Source organism: Wasmannia auropunctata, unplaced genomic scaffold (genome assembly GCF_000956235.1).
Source record: "Wasmannia auropunctata unplaced genomic scaffold, wasmannia.A_1.0 LD335514.1, whole genome shotgun sequence".
Lineage (NCBI taxonomy): Eukaryota > Metazoa > Arthropoda > Insecta > Hymenoptera > Formicidae > Wasmannia > Wasmannia auropunctata.
Window position 1 is genome coordinate 191,424 of NW_012027376.1, and position 15,108 is coordinate 206,531.

Sequence of the window (15,108 nt, forward strand, 5' to 3'; positions counted from 1 at the left end):
CGTCGGGAACCGAGTTTTCCACGACAATTTCTCCACGATATCCTCGTTTTCTTTTCTTTTCTTCATCCTTGATATTCCCTGGCCCTATTTCTCGCTTTGCTCGCGCGTTTGCATGATCGTACTCGCGTGTAATTAGTATTTTCTTAGCGTATTTGTTAATTACCATGCAATTATCGCGTTTTCCCCGTTTATCCTTATCCGCTTCTTTGCCGCTCAGGAAAAAGCGTATCCTTCCGTCTGCTCTCCTCACCTGTTTGAGATCTCACGCTCGCTCGCTGGAGATTAAGTCGCGCTCCTCGCTTTGAGTGCTCTAACGTGAAAGAAGTCGACGAAGTGCTATCAAAAGCGCGAATACAGTAGATTACCTACCGTCTGTAAATTCATTAATTCTCCACATCCTTCTGAGGAACATGACATATTTATCTAATAGCGAGATAAACAACGCAACATCATAATTATTGTCTTGTGAAAGAAACGATTAATTGATTTTTATACCTGTGTAGTTGCACGACATTTTGTTATTTTTAAAAACCAGTAATAATTCCAGTAGCACATTCCACAGTTTTACCGTTCCTAAAAAACGTTTAAAAAATGTTCCGCATTTTTAATAAGGAAAATAAAAATTAAAAAATGACGTGCTAACTACACGTTTCAGTATGGCACATTTCCCTCTAAAGTACTATATCTCGTTAGATATTAAGACATCTGTTGCCGTTAATCTTAAGTTAATTTCATAATTATATAGCGTTTCAAGACAAAAGTGCAGTAATTAATCATTTTCACACAGTTCTGAATATCCTGAATATTCTGAATGATAGCACGATATTCGACGGAAATGTGTTGTGCTGATAATTTTCGATATTTCTGGCGATAGTTCTAGCTTGTTCCGATTAATCTCTACGCGAGCGAATCATTTTCAAAAGTTGTTCCGCCTTTTAAACATTTTTAAAGCAATTTTTACTTTTGCCATCAGCACGGCACTCGACGGAAATGTGTCGTGCTGATAATTTTCAATATTTTTGGTTCGTTCCGAACGAACGTTTTCAATTACACATGAAAAAGTATTCCTATATATTTTTAGAGTTACATTATTGCTTTGAGATGCCCGATTGTAGATCGTAATCTGGACGGTATCCGCAGAGCGGAAAATCTGACCTCGACCCGCGTCAAAGCCGCGGCGATCGAATTTAATCTGACGATAGCCTAGTTTCTCTTCTCTCCTCACCCTTCCTCCCGTGTTTCCTACGCGTTTACTTTTCCTCCTCGGTACCTCGTAGCCAAGGTTCACTATTGAGCCTCTCGCGGGAGGTTCACTTTCCGTCGGGTCCGATCTCTCGTCGGGAGAGGAGATGACGATGCCGCGCCGCACATCGATTACGTTTCTCAACTCGTCCGCGGGGAATCGCCGTTCACGCTTAAGCTATCGCACGAAATGGGTTCGAATTAGCCGCGGAAGCTCTCCGTAGATTGGAAGAGGAGAACTCTCCCTGTGTTTTTCTGGAAAAAACGGATCGCGGAATTTCACCTGGATCTGAAATTCGCTAGGCATCCTCGACGTCGCGCTGCTGCCTCCTTCCTCGGCTCTAATCGACGACGTTCTTGCGGTCTGGAAAAAGGAGCAATCGTCTTCGGAGCAAGCGTGCCTGAAAATCACTGGCTGGTTGGTATTTCAGCCACGAATTCTCTGAGCAGGAGGGCGATTTCAACTTACTACAATTAGTAAAAATGACAAGACGTTTTAATTCCTTCGAAAAGATTACAAATTGATAACGAGATTTTTTTTCTATTTTATTTAAGTATAAATGAGATTTAGATTAAGGAAGTTTTACTTCGTGATATAATATTATAAAAATATGTAATTACAGACATACAGACAATATTACTGAGAAAAAGGTAACTTGTATCTTTACTAAAGAAAAATTGACGAAAATTAGTCATATACAGTATAATGAAAGAAAGTTAGGAAAATTTGGAAGATATGTACTTTATATAAAAGTGAATTTATCTCTACAAAGAAATAGAGAAACATCTCGATATTAAATCTTGTTCTCGTCTGTATTTGCTCGACTTTAAATGTAAGAGACAAGTTTTATATTAAGTCTCGTATTAAGATATATTTAAAAATGACGCAACTGGTATTGAAAATTTAGCAAATTTATTTAAAACTTTTTACGGAAGTTTTTTATATAATTGAAGTCAAATCTGCAAATTTAAAGGTAACGAGTACAAGAAATATTTATAGACAAATCGATATTTTATATATTACTACAATTTTCAAATTGAATTAAAACTTATTCCAGTAGGATTTTATTAGTAAAATGATATTTGATTTAATCTTGTTCTTTACATTTAAATCCGCGTTTAATTTTATATTTCTATTGTCAATTCGAATTTGTCTCGAAATATGTTCCACATTTTCTTGATAAATCGGCATTCAATTTCTTTAACTTCAAGTTGAAGGTTACAAATTGTTTCGAAAGGATAAATAAAAAAAAGGTGACAGGTTTAAATGATAAATTAGCTTCTTATAACGTCTGACGTGTTTGTATCCCATTTTCATTCACGCGCAAATTGTTTCCTTTTGCGTACGGCAGCTAAATTGCCTCGCGATATAAAACCTCTCCGCTGATTGTCCCTTTTATCGGGGGCGGATAGGGTATCGATTACCATGAAGGGTGAATTTACGGATCGACCGCGCGCGCCAACAAGCAAAGGGATCCAAACAATTACTTGTAGGAAGTAACACGCAGCCGTAAATTTCACCGACTTTGCGATAGCACTTTAGTCGATTTATCTTTCCTCCGGCGATAGTCCGGAATATCGTCTATGATTGACGATTGGAATTCCTAGAATCTACCCACGTTTTACCCGGGGAAACTACGCTCCGAGCCAAGAGACTCGATTCACGGAGGTCGTGATTTTCCGGGGCGTCTACCACTCAAGAGTTTCTCCGCCGCCGGTCCCTCAATCTGCAACGTCTTTACAAAATTGTACCGGAAGCAAGGTACACGCATATCGAGCGACAGTTCCAGTATCTGCTGCTTTGTTCCAGACAAATTCCAATCTTTCCGTTATTATCGTGCACTTGATCCCGCGTACATTTTTATCGTAAAGAGAAAAGAGAGAAAATAGAGTAGAATGTAATATGTAAGTTGAGTCTGGATCAGACTTTTGCATTTAAATGTCTACGTTTTGGAATTTAAACGTTTTACATAAAGCGTCAATATATTAAGAGATTAATAGGTTTACTTAGAATAGAGTTTCATTTAGAAATTTAATTATTTAATAATATTATTTGATTTTCTACTTACCCGTTCGATTAATCCATACTGTTTGCGTAAGATTTGCACGTATTTTATGCTCAAATTACGTCGCGCATTAGCGTTGGCGATAAAGCAAATAGAAGAAATTTCTTGCTCGTCGCTGTGACGGCAAACTTCGATTTCAAGAATTTTCCGCGGAAATCTGTCGTTTCGTTCAGGAAGTTGAACCGCCCGGATGGAATTTGTACGGCGCGAAGCGAAACGAAACGAAGTTATGGCTCGTCCCCGGGATCCTAAATACCCGGCAATCCTTTCTAATTCCGCCCGAAAAGTTACCATACCAAAAGCTCTTTTGACTATCCTCTCTCTCTCTCTCTCTCTCTCTCTCTCTCTCTCTCTCTCTCTCCTCTCTCCTCTCTCTCTCTTGCCGCGCGTCTTCGCCAACTCGGACGAAAGTCGCAAAAATTTCATAAGAAATAATGAAAGCACGGCGGCACGGAGAACGAAGGCTTCTACAAATATAATTAACCCCGACGGTAACTTTATATGCACCGTGGGAACGCGGTCTCCTGCCGTCGCGATTCGCCCTCGTATTTTCACAGATTTAAAAGGTATGTAGCTGCGGGGGTTATACCACCGCGCATTCAACGCGAATCCGTCTCTCTGCGGAAACTATTAATAATGAGTTTAGTAATCTCTATTCTTGGGAGCGCTATACTAAAATACGGCAAATTGTTCGCGAAAAAATACTGTTAAAAGTGTCTTTAAATTGGTGAAACGAACCTGTCTTCCATTCGAGTAATATGAAAAGGAACTGAATACGATTTTTTACTTATTGTAACGAACTGAACTATTTATTAAGAATTACGCTAAAAAGAAAATTTGTAATATTTTACAAATTTTAGTAAAATTGTGTAAAATAGATAATAATCTAAATAGATCGAGTTTTAGGTAGAAAATGTGAAAGTAATTGCGTTAGTGTTTATAAGAATTATAAAATTGTATATTGTATACTATATTATAATTGTATATTATATTATATTATATTATAAAATTGTGTAAGTAATAATTGTATATCATGTGGATTATATTATCTCTAATTAATATTGCATATTAATTATTATTCATTATTGTTCAAATATTCCGTGATGGAGGAAGGTGTTAAAAGTCGCCAATTATGTGATAATTGAATCTATATGATGCGAATGATCCCTTTTCTCTCGATAAATTCGATTACTGGCTCTTTATTAACCGGCGTCGCGTTCTTGCTCTCTTTGCAGAGGACGAGAGCGCCGTGGTGCAGGGCGTCGTTACGCAAGACGGTCTCTTCGACGGCAGTGTCGTGACCAGATTCGAAGAGTACTACATCGAGCCGACGAGCAGGTATTTGAATAAAAATGAAGACACGTCGCCGCCCTATCACAGCATAGCTTATCGCACCTCCGATGTTACCACCCCGCCACATCCATTACCCTGTGCCAGTCATCAGCTGCATCAAGAGGAGTCACTTCGCGATTCCTTCGATAGGTGAGTTCTATCTCGCGTTCTCGAATCTTCTCGAAGCGGCGGTTATCGATGTAGATGAAAAATTCGTAGACGAATGTAAACTCGGATCGTGTAACGAGTTTTGAAACTCACGGATGATTTTTTCATACTGTTTACATGGCGTGCTTTTTTTTGGTCAAATCAGACCGATTATTTTCAATGTGACGATGACGTCAAAACGATTCGTTTGTAAATTCTTTCCAATTTTATCGTACAACATGGACTCAAGAAGCTCGAATTGTGATGACACATAATCTTTTTGTCGATAAAGGTGCGTTCATATTTAAAGTAATTTTCTAGAATTATACGTTTAGTTTTTTTCCAAATCTTTTTTTAGAAATTTTTTTTTATTAGGTCATCAGGTGACAGGCTTTGTGGTACGGTTATATCGAGATGATTTCTTGCGTGTATAAAGAACTTTATATAATAATTCGTATATTTCATAATTAACTCAAGTAATATAACCGATAAAAATGGGTGCGCCCTTATTAAAACATTCTTCCGAGCGCTTACGTTCACTCGTACATTTTCTAGTTCATGAAAATACATTCGCGCCCGAAGAAAATGATAAAAGAGCACACACTGTTGGCAAACGCGCTATAATTTAGACACGTGTAAAGAAAATTCCCCGGGATTATCATATATTATGCGTTCCATGTCAGTCTTCATATGGCGGACTTTAAATGTAAATTTAAACTTTGCGATGTCTGTTCCTCCAGATATAGGTACAACAATTCTCAGGCATTCTACGAGCCTCTGCTCGGCGAGCACACCGCTCTCTACTCGAGGGAAAACAATGCGAGGGTGTTAACGCTAGAAACGAATAATGACATCGAGTACACGGACGCGTGAGTATTTTGCATTTCTAGTAAAAAGGATCCCGAATCTTTTTGCTGGTTAGCGTACGCAAATAAATCCATTATAAATATATTGCGCTATTTTTCAAAGTGTGAGAAAGTTTAAGTCGGTTAGATCGTAAAAAGTTTTAATTTTGAATATTTATTTAAAGAGCACGAAGAAGAATAAAAAAAATTTGTTTAATAATGGAAGGAAAAAGGATATATGACGTAGAGAAACATTTAGAGGCGTTCCATTTTTCTCAAAAAAAAAAAAAGGATTACAATTTCTGATTTGATAATAAGGTAAAAAATGACTTAAAATTGACTGATTTTTTATAACGAAAGAGAAACAATAAACGCGGAAGGGACGAAGGAAGGTTTTGCCTCGAATTCTAACGCGAAATTCTATAGTTGACTTTGTCTTCTGGGTCAATTCGCCATGTCAGTTGTTGTTAGCGAAGTACTGTCAACGTGTGTTTGCCACGGATGCACGGGGTAAACCGAGCGTCGTGGAAGTTGAAATAGAATTCGGAGGAGCGGAGTTAGGAAGTCCAGGTGAACGCGAGCGGGAGGAGCTCCGCGCGCGGCGCATGTTTTTCATCGCGTAATAAAAACGACCTTATTTCTCGTCCGCAGCGCGAGCGGCAGAGATCGGATCGCCAGGCATCTGCACAAGCGCGCGACGGTAGATCCCCGGAAAACTACCTGCATGCTCTACTTGCAAGCGGACCATCAGTTTTTCGCGCGATACGGCACGGAGGAAGCCTGTATCGAGGTGATGACGAGGCACGTGCAGCGAGTCAACTCCATCTACAAACACACAGGTGGGTGTTCTTCCTCGCGGCGATGCGCGTCGGGGCGCGGCGTGCGAGAGATGATCTAACAGTTTTCACCGCGAGTCCGGAAAACGGACGTGGCGGCGAAGGCCGTCAGGGAAAGGAGGGGGGGGGGAAAGGGACGGGGGAAAAAGTCGGAGAAATTGAAAACTGCTTGAGGAACGCGAAAAACGTCAGGAGAATCTAATTTAAAATGGCCAGGGAATATCGAGGGCGCGCGGAAAAAAGCGAAGAAATTCAGGGACTTTCGAGGAATGCCCGGGGAACTTTACGGGGAATTATGAAAATTTTTCTGGAATTTTACAATTCCTATCGCGGTTGACGATAATACGGGGAAAAATCATTCGTTCGATTTTCATTCGTTGATATACATTTAAATTTATATGAATTTGTATTTTAATATTAGGCACAATTAAGCGTTGTTGTGCTTGCATAGAAAATGCGATGAAAAACAGTAAATTAGTTTCCTTCGTGTGTTAGCGTACGTGTGCACGTCAATTTTTGTTTTTCTCGTTTACAGTTTCGGCACACTGCGGTAAAAGCGATGGAATTATAGACGAAACTTGAAATTGCGAAGACCGGCGAAAAAGCAAATAATTAGCAAATAATTAGAGGAAGTGGAGTAAAACGGAGTTTTGGAATATTATCCACGTGAATAACCCGGTTCGATAGTATTCAATTTAATTTGAAAAACACCGACTAAAATCTAATTAATCTCAATCCAGTGGAAAATGTAATCTTCTAAAGAAATATTGTAATATCGATTCTCGTAATTCTCTTTCGCACAAGGATAAAGATACCGCGTAATTTTCCGAATTATAATCAAGTGGCATAAAACACGAAAAATAAATGTGCACGTGCACATATCTCTGCCAACTTCGAAATTAAACGCGAGATATATTTTTGATGCAGCTTTTCATGAAAAATGTGAAATGTGCATTTTGATAAATTATATTTTATCGCTCGATATCGTTGTTAAACGTACACCGGCCTCTGCTTATTCACACGTACGGTATTTTGATTACCGTACTGTTCCATTATGTATATACCGCACACTGAGCTCTACATTACACGCGAATTACTCTGTTTGGACCAGAGAACGGTAATGTCACATGGGAGTCGTCAACGTATGACGCAAGAAGCAGGACTAGAATAATGCACGAGTTTAAGTGAATTATTCAGTTTTTGATGAATATGCAATTTAAGAAACAGCCAGCGTTTGAACAGCGTCACGTTCTGCTTTCAGACTTCAATCAGGATGGGCGGCCGGATAACATCAGTTTCATGATTAAACGCGTCAAGGTGCACGGCGAGGACGCGTTGAGAGACCAACATTATCGTTTCCCGGGCAATTACGGGGTGGAGAAGTATTTGGAGCTCTTTTCAGGTAAAGGCTTCTTGTTGCCGCTCTTTGTTAATAAGCCGCAATTTGACGTAATGTCAATACGTCAATAACCGCGGATTAGGGGGGGGGGGGAATTGCCGGCCTACCGGATAATACCGTTGATGTTTGCCTTGTTATAGAGGAGGATTATGACGCATTCTGTCTGGCTTACATGTTCACGTATCGGGATTTCGAGATGGGAACGCTGGGTTTGGCATGGACAGGCGATCTCAAGAATGCCGGCGGCGTGTGTGAGAAGAATGGGGTAGGCGCGAGCGAAAAATATTGATGCATCTTCTTAGAAAAAAAAATCGATTATATATTTTTTCATAAATTTACGAATAGTATAGAAAGTGACTAAATTTTTTGAAGAGAAAAAAATTGTATTAAAAAAAATCTCTTTTTAAGTTCAATTTATTGTTAAGCGTGTCGATCGACAACATTATATTCGAAGCATAATTTCATTCATGGTGTGATTCACTCTGATGAGAACTGATTTTTTTTATCGTGTGCTTTCTTTTTGCGACCGTTGAAGTGTAAATCGTTACGGATATAAAGCTCAATGAAAAATAATCGTCGAAATAACGTTGCAGCATTACCGCGGCAGCATGAAATCGTTGAACACCGGCATAGTGACCCTATTAAATTACGGGAAGCACGTACCGCCTGCGGTCTCTCACGTTACTTTGGCCCACGAGATCGGCCACAACTTCGGCTCGCCGGTACGTATACACTTCCGTTAAGTCGCGTTCACCGGAACAGCGCGTTCCACATTCCGCGGCCTTGTTGTTACACGATGTTGCCCCTCGTCAATAAACGAACGGACGGCGCACCGTGTCGTACATCTCATTGTTCTTTCGTGTCCAGCACGATCCGGAACAATGTACGCCGGGCGGCGAGGATGGCAACTTTATAATGTTCGCCCGTGCCACCAGCGGCGACAAGCGCAACAACAATCGCTTCAGCCCGTGCAGCCTGAACGCCATAAATCCCGTGCTCAACAGCAAGGCACGTTCGCCAAAGGGATGCTTCACCGGTGAGTTTTATGCCACGGCCGAGCTTACACGGCGAGCGCGCTATATCGCGGCGGATACGTCGCGTCGCAGACTAAAGCTAAATTGATCGAACCTGGCTCCCATCTGCTCGTCCAATTATTCCGCACCCGTTTTGCTCTAACCCTGACGGTGCTCTCTGCATTGTTTATCGTAGAGCCGCAAGTATCGCTGTGCGGCAACGGCGTGGTGGAGGAGGGCGAGGAGTGCGACTGCGGCTGGGAGGAGGATTGCAGGGAGTCGTGCTGCTTTCCCCAGCGCCGTTATCCGCCGCCCGAGGAGACCCCGTGCACGCTCAAGCCGCGCTCGGTGTGCAGCCCTAGTCAAGTATGTATGACTCTAGTAAAAAATGCGAGTCGGGCTGTGTATTGTCGGGGGAATTTTAGGACGACTTTTCCTTCCTCAAAATTTAACCCGATGCCCCGTACAAGCCGCGTTTGTGCTTTTTCAATCTTGAATATTAAACGCTAAGTGTTCAAGCGTCCAAATTTTTTTAAATGCTCGCTTGTCCGGCTATATGTTTGAAACGTTCGTTCATTTGTTTAAATATTCAAATACGCGGAATACATATGTATTATTCTTCAAATGCGTTGCATTTCAATCAATTTTTTATCAAGCCATTATATCTTTAATATTTGATGAAATTTCTGCCGCCCGATTGGGCGCATTTAACGCGATGAACAATGCGTTTTAATAATTGGTATGCAGTAATCGTATTTCATGCAAAAGATATTGAGATTCACCGATGCGCATTCATCGCTCGTTATTCATTTATTTTGCCGGAAATGTTAATTAATTTGAGCGATACCCTGTGAAATTTACTTTAGGCAATTTACCCCCACAGATATGCGTAATGTAATTATACGCGGCGCATCGTGTATCGCGTACGACACGACGTAATTTCAACGGCCTCTGTTTGCTCTCCTTTTTAGGGCCCGTGCTGTACCGGCGAGTGTAATCTCCGTTTCGGGGATAAGTGCAGAGATGACAACGGTTGCCGCGACGCGAGCTTCTGCGACGGCCGTTCCCCGTATTGCCCGCCGTCCATTAACAAGCCTAATAAGACCATCTGCAACCGCGAGCTGGTTTGCTTCATGGGGGTAGATATTAGTCTCATTAAAAACCGTACATGCATGTGCTATACCTATTACATATTAAGTGAACAAATACGATCTCACGTGCGCGAAACTTGTGTTTCAACAGGAGTGCACCGGCAGCATTTGCCTGGCATACGGACTGGAATCTTGTCAATGCATACCAGGCCCGAACGATCCGTCGACGAAGGCTTGCGAGTTATGCTGTCGACTTCCCGGGGAAAATCAACCGTGCCTGTACGCCTGTCTCGTATTATTCCATCGATCGCGCGTGATTTGCGATTTGTTAAAGACTTCTTTTTTAATTCAATCATTTCCCTTCGCAGATCGTCTTTCGATTGGAATTCTCCGCCGTACGATATTCCCGACATGTTCTCGAAGCCAGGGACTCCGTGTAACGATTATAACGGCTATTGCGATGTCTTTCAAAAATGCCGTGAGGTAAGCGGAACTTGGTCACACGGTGGATAGCGGCGTAGTAAGGTAGCGACGTTAATTAAAATATTTTATTCAGGTCGATCCAAGCGGTCCATTAGCAACTTTAAGGAAGCTCTTATTATCCGACGAGAGCCTCGCTACTTTCAGACGGTGGGTCGCTGAACATTGGTATGCAGCCGCTCTGATAGTTTTAGCGGCGATATCGTTGCTGGTACGTGTAAAAACATTACCTACATTTTTTTCTTGAATTTAATACTTAAAAATACTTAAAAAAATTATTATTTATTTTCAAAATTAAAATCTAGATTCCTAATTTTTCCGTTATTCAATTTGATTTATTATTTTTAATCAATAAATAATTCGATGAGATTGTTAGTCTGTAGAATAAATACGTTTTTGTAAAAATAAGCGCAAGAAAACAATTATTCTATACACTTATATGTTAAAAATGTTCGCTGTCAGAAACGACTAAGGAAAAGAGAAAAATACAATGAGAGTAAGTGTAGGGATACATGCAAAGTAGGCTATTCCAATAATGTTGCAAAAAATTGATTAATTGCTTTTTACAAAAATCTTTTGCCATTAACACTATATCATCATTATTTAACATTGTACCTTTCTCTGCGATGCGTATACATTCGATTAGAGCATCAGGTAGAGGCAAAAATTTTTGTAGCTGCTAGACAATCTTTAATCTTTGAATAAAAAACAGTAATTTGACTTTCTTTTATAAATAATATATTTTTTTATCATTAAAATGTGTATCGTATAAATATGTAAAAGTGTACATTTGTGTATACTTGATAATAGTATTTTATTTGTTTGTATTTATAAATTATTAATAAGAAAAAAAATAAAATAAAAATTTGCAATAAAAACAAGCATATGAAGAATTATTTCTCGTCTTTTAGGTGGCCAGCATGAGATTATTGGGCAAGCGACCGGACTTGAAGCTAAAGTCCGTCACGATAATTCACAGTTCTACGACGGAAACGGTACGACTTCCACCTGAAGGTACGGAAGGAGTGACGGTGCATCCACCGGCGGTACGTGCCAAACTTCCTCTTAGCAGAAAGGTCAGAGAGAAAAGGTGTCATCGCAAACATAAAGACGGCCACACCGATAAGTCCAACAAGGTAAAATTAAATAAGAGAAAATAGATTATGATTTTAATTGATTTTAAATTATTTATATATCATTTATATATTAATGTATTTTCTATTTATACTTTGGAGTTTAAGTTCTTAAATTAAGTTTCTCGTTTGTCTTTAAAGGACGCCAAGAAGAAACAGAACCAACAAGCAAAGAGATCATCCACCGGGCAGACGGACGATCTTGCGCGGAAGAGACCGGCTGAAGTTTCGGCTGCCGTGACGCAGGAGAACAAACGGAAGAAGATCATATCGGTTAGAGATAAAGGACAAGGCGCCAGCAATAATCCGGCCGGCGGCAGCGGCGGCGGCGGCGATAACGACAAGAGGAAGCGCAAGAAGCAACATAGAAAGGAGGTGATCGACTACTCGGCAATTCAAGCGGACAAGGAACCGGAAACGAACGCCGATCCTAAGAGCAAGGTGCGCTCCTGGTTACTGGCGTCTTCGCAGTGTCGACCGGAAACCGGTGCGCGGACGGGCAACGTCAACGGTTTGCCGAAAAGCAAATCGACCCCGGTGGGCCTGACGGCCGGCGGAGGGGCGGTGGGGTCCAGAGCGCCGGTGTCGAGGCAGCAGCAGGCGCTGACGTCCGCGCGACGTCCTGCAGGCGCGGAGGCCGGACGGGCGGAGCTGAAGAACTCGTCGAATTCCCTCGCCAGGAAGGAACGGGCGCGGCTGCAGGTGGTGTACAAGCCGCCGTTCCGGTTCAGCGTGAAGCTGCGCAAGTCCGACAAGGTGGCGCAGGCACCGGCCACGGCCGGTGTGAATCACACGAGCGCGAACAGCCGAACGACGAAGCTGCCGAGGACCGGCGTGCTGCTGCGAACGGCCAAGAGGAAGGACCGGGTCAGGATAGGCAGAGCGCGACAGATCGCCCCGACCGGCATCGGGAACAGCGGCGGCGATCTGCCGGAGCCGGCCAACTCCGACTTGCACACCGTGCCCTCCGATCTGGAAGTACTGCTGTCCGAGAGCGAGTTTCTCTTCTCGGACACGTGACCATGGATAATGAGCGTGTTTGAGTTCGTTTCGAGTCGCTACGCGACTAAGTAGCTCTTGCGTCTATTCATCCCTTGTTGTTCGTGCGCGAGACTAGATAAATACTACTTTAGGATGCGCGGGATGATAGGTAGTTTTCGCAGTGAATCTCTAGCTCGTGCGTGGAAGAATCCCGTCCCGAGACCGTGGAAGGGAAGACTCGTTTATTTGCTGCCCGATCTGCCTTGGTCCGTTTTTTTTTCCTTTCGACTGTTTGCCAACCGCTGTACGTAACACGTCGCAAAGAGACGTGTCGCGTATTGATTCTTACTATTCTTCCTTTCCGCATCTCTATAGTGGAGCGATGGCGCGGCGACCGATTGTACGTTTTGCGAACGTTCGCGCCGCGACCGGCGATGCGATGAACGTGATTTTACTCACGCGCGATTTCGATGAACGGAATTTGCGCTTCGGCAAACGAACGTATTGGGGCGCGCCGGCGTTAATTTTTCGACGATCAAGCCAGTTTTCTTCTTCCAAAGAAAGGGGCCAAATCCACTGTTTAAAAGTGTGCGACTGGTGTAAGCGCCGCAGGTATAATAAATATTGATCTACTCGTCTAATGTTTCCCCGGAATTGTGCTATGAAAGCAGATTACGATTCGTTTTCGATGGTAGCTTTAAATTTTCAGGGATCAGTGAACGCGAACATTTATCTCAAGAATGCAACGCGATATTTTGGGGCGTCGAAAGTAATGCTTTATCTTTAAAGTCTCTTTAACACTGTGCCTGTGCTGTTACATAACTCTGTACCCTCTTTTCTGACGCTTAGGGAAAATCACGTCTGCGAATGGCGTAGTTTTTCATTTTTAAATGGCGATATATCGGTCGCGACAAAGGACGATAAAAGGTGAAATATATTGCGTCGACAGCCTTGATTGACTAACTTTTTAATTAGTCGCTCCCTTTGAAATTATAGCCCTTATAGTTATATAATGTAGTCGTAATAGACACTACGCACTTGCGGTCGTTGCTATGATACGGCTATAAAATGTTCTATATTTTAACCCTAGCTGTAACACATAGCTGTCACGTACTTCGTACTATGGCCCTAGCTATAATATAGCTAAAGTACATTATATACTTGCGAGAAAAAAGGTACGTTATATCATTAGCTATGATATAATTTAACATGTAACTCTATATTATAGCTACTGCTATAATGTACTAATTACAGCGTAATTATTCGTAGCCAGGGCTATGGTATCGACGCAGAGGAACAAAAAAAACTTAGCATATACCACGATCAGAGCTGATCTGACGTTGAGGAGAGTTGTGGCGAACGTCAGGCAGTTCCGAAACAGATCGTCGGGAGGCTCTCTTGTCTCTTCGCCGCCCTTCGTCTGCCTGTAACGTTATAAGTAACGTTATTATTCACTCGTGGTTCCTATTGTCGACAATTCCTAAATCGCAACTCGTGAAAGGCATCTTTTGTCGGGTATATACTTTGCATCCTTCAGTACGCTCGCGAGAATCGCGAGACCAGAGCCGACAACGGATATATTGCTTATATTTTTAAGATTGTACAAAATATCTTCAGTGGCATCCATTATATACGCCGAGTTTTGGCGATTTTCCGTTGCTCGTGGTTGTTAACGGAGGACTCGCTGGTTTCTCCCTGTTTCATACTCAATCTCTTCGAATCCGATAGCCGGTGCTCTCGTTTGATACTTACGCCTCTTACATATCCGAACGCATTTCTGAGTGTAACTTCCACTTGTATATATGCTTTACCGCTCAGACATTCCTGTTCGCTCTGCAAAAGATAAGTCGATTAATTAGAATCGATAGACAGTCGTTCCGTTCACAATTACATTTCTTCGTCAAAGTGATTTCTGCAGAAAATATTCGCGTGTATAATTAAAACATTCTGTACAATACTCAAAGTAGAAGGGAACATTGTTAGCTCTAAAATTAAATTGAGGAGAAGATTCCGCACGATTACTATAAAATTAATTTGCGATGCACATCGGTTCTTCTTAATTGACGGTCTTTTGCGACACATCGTCGAGTGTGTTTTGCCGAGTTTAAGTTCCTTGCGCTCGCGGCACGTGCACTCGAGCTGAAAAAAAAAAGCGAATATCTCGATACAGAATATTCGCGCGCTCGCGTTTCACGAGTTAGCCTCACGTGCATTCCCCTCGAGTGTGTCGCCGCGAACCCCCTGAGCTGCCACGGATTTCATCTCACGGCGACAAACCGCGAATTAGCCGGCTCGGTTAATCGTTATGAAATCTCGACTAAACCTAGCTCTTATTAGCCAACACGTATGAGTACGGTTAATGCATCCTCTTTAAAGATCCGTTTACGATCGCCGACTTCGCATACCGCGGTCTGACGTGTCGCGTATGAGAAGTCGCTCTCTTCTGTATAATAAAGTAACAAAGGTCGGATCGATACGGACTCGATACTCAAGGATAATAACATTAATAATATTAATACGCTCGTTGGCGGTATTCATTTTTG

The 15,108-nt window shown here is 41.9% G+C and overlaps 1 protein-coding gene across 1 annotated transcript in view; it reads left to right on the top strand.

Moving 5' to 3' along the window:
* The window catches only part of LOC105456885 (disintegrin and metalloproteinase domain-containing protein 10), a 47,396-nt gene extending 34,693 nt beyond the window's left edge, over nucleotides 1–12,703 (top strand). The window contains exons 4-17 of the mRNA XM_011701245.1: nucleotides 4,544–4,790; nucleotides 5,528–5,656; nucleotides 6,284–6,471; nucleotides 7,730–7,870; nucleotides 8,008–8,132; nucleotides 8,461–8,589; nucleotides 8,735–8,903; nucleotides 9,077–9,246; nucleotides 9,852–10,019; nucleotides 10,123–10,250; nucleotides 10,340–10,454; nucleotides 10,528–10,662; nucleotides 11,363–11,587; nucleotides 11,726–12,703. Coding sequence (XP_011699547.1) covers nucleotides 4,544–4,790; nucleotides 5,528–5,656; nucleotides 6,284–6,471; nucleotides 7,730–7,870; nucleotides 8,008–8,132; nucleotides 8,461–8,589; nucleotides 8,735–8,903; nucleotides 9,077–9,246; nucleotides 9,852–10,019; nucleotides 10,123–10,250; nucleotides 10,340–10,454; nucleotides 10,528–10,662; nucleotides 11,363–11,587; nucleotides 11,726–12,604 — 2,948 coding nt within the window. The 3' untranslated portion in view covers nucleotides 12,605–12,703. The remainder of the gene's footprint in view (nucleotides 1–4,543; nucleotides 4,791–5,527; nucleotides 5,657–6,283; nucleotides 6,472–7,729; nucleotides 7,871–8,007; nucleotides 8,133–8,460; nucleotides 8,590–8,734; nucleotides 8,904–9,076; nucleotides 9,247–9,851; nucleotides 10,020–10,122; nucleotides 10,251–10,339; nucleotides 10,455–10,527; nucleotides 10,663–11,362; nucleotides 11,588–11,725) is intronic.
* Nucleotides 12,704–15,108: the final 2,405 nt, after the last annotated feature.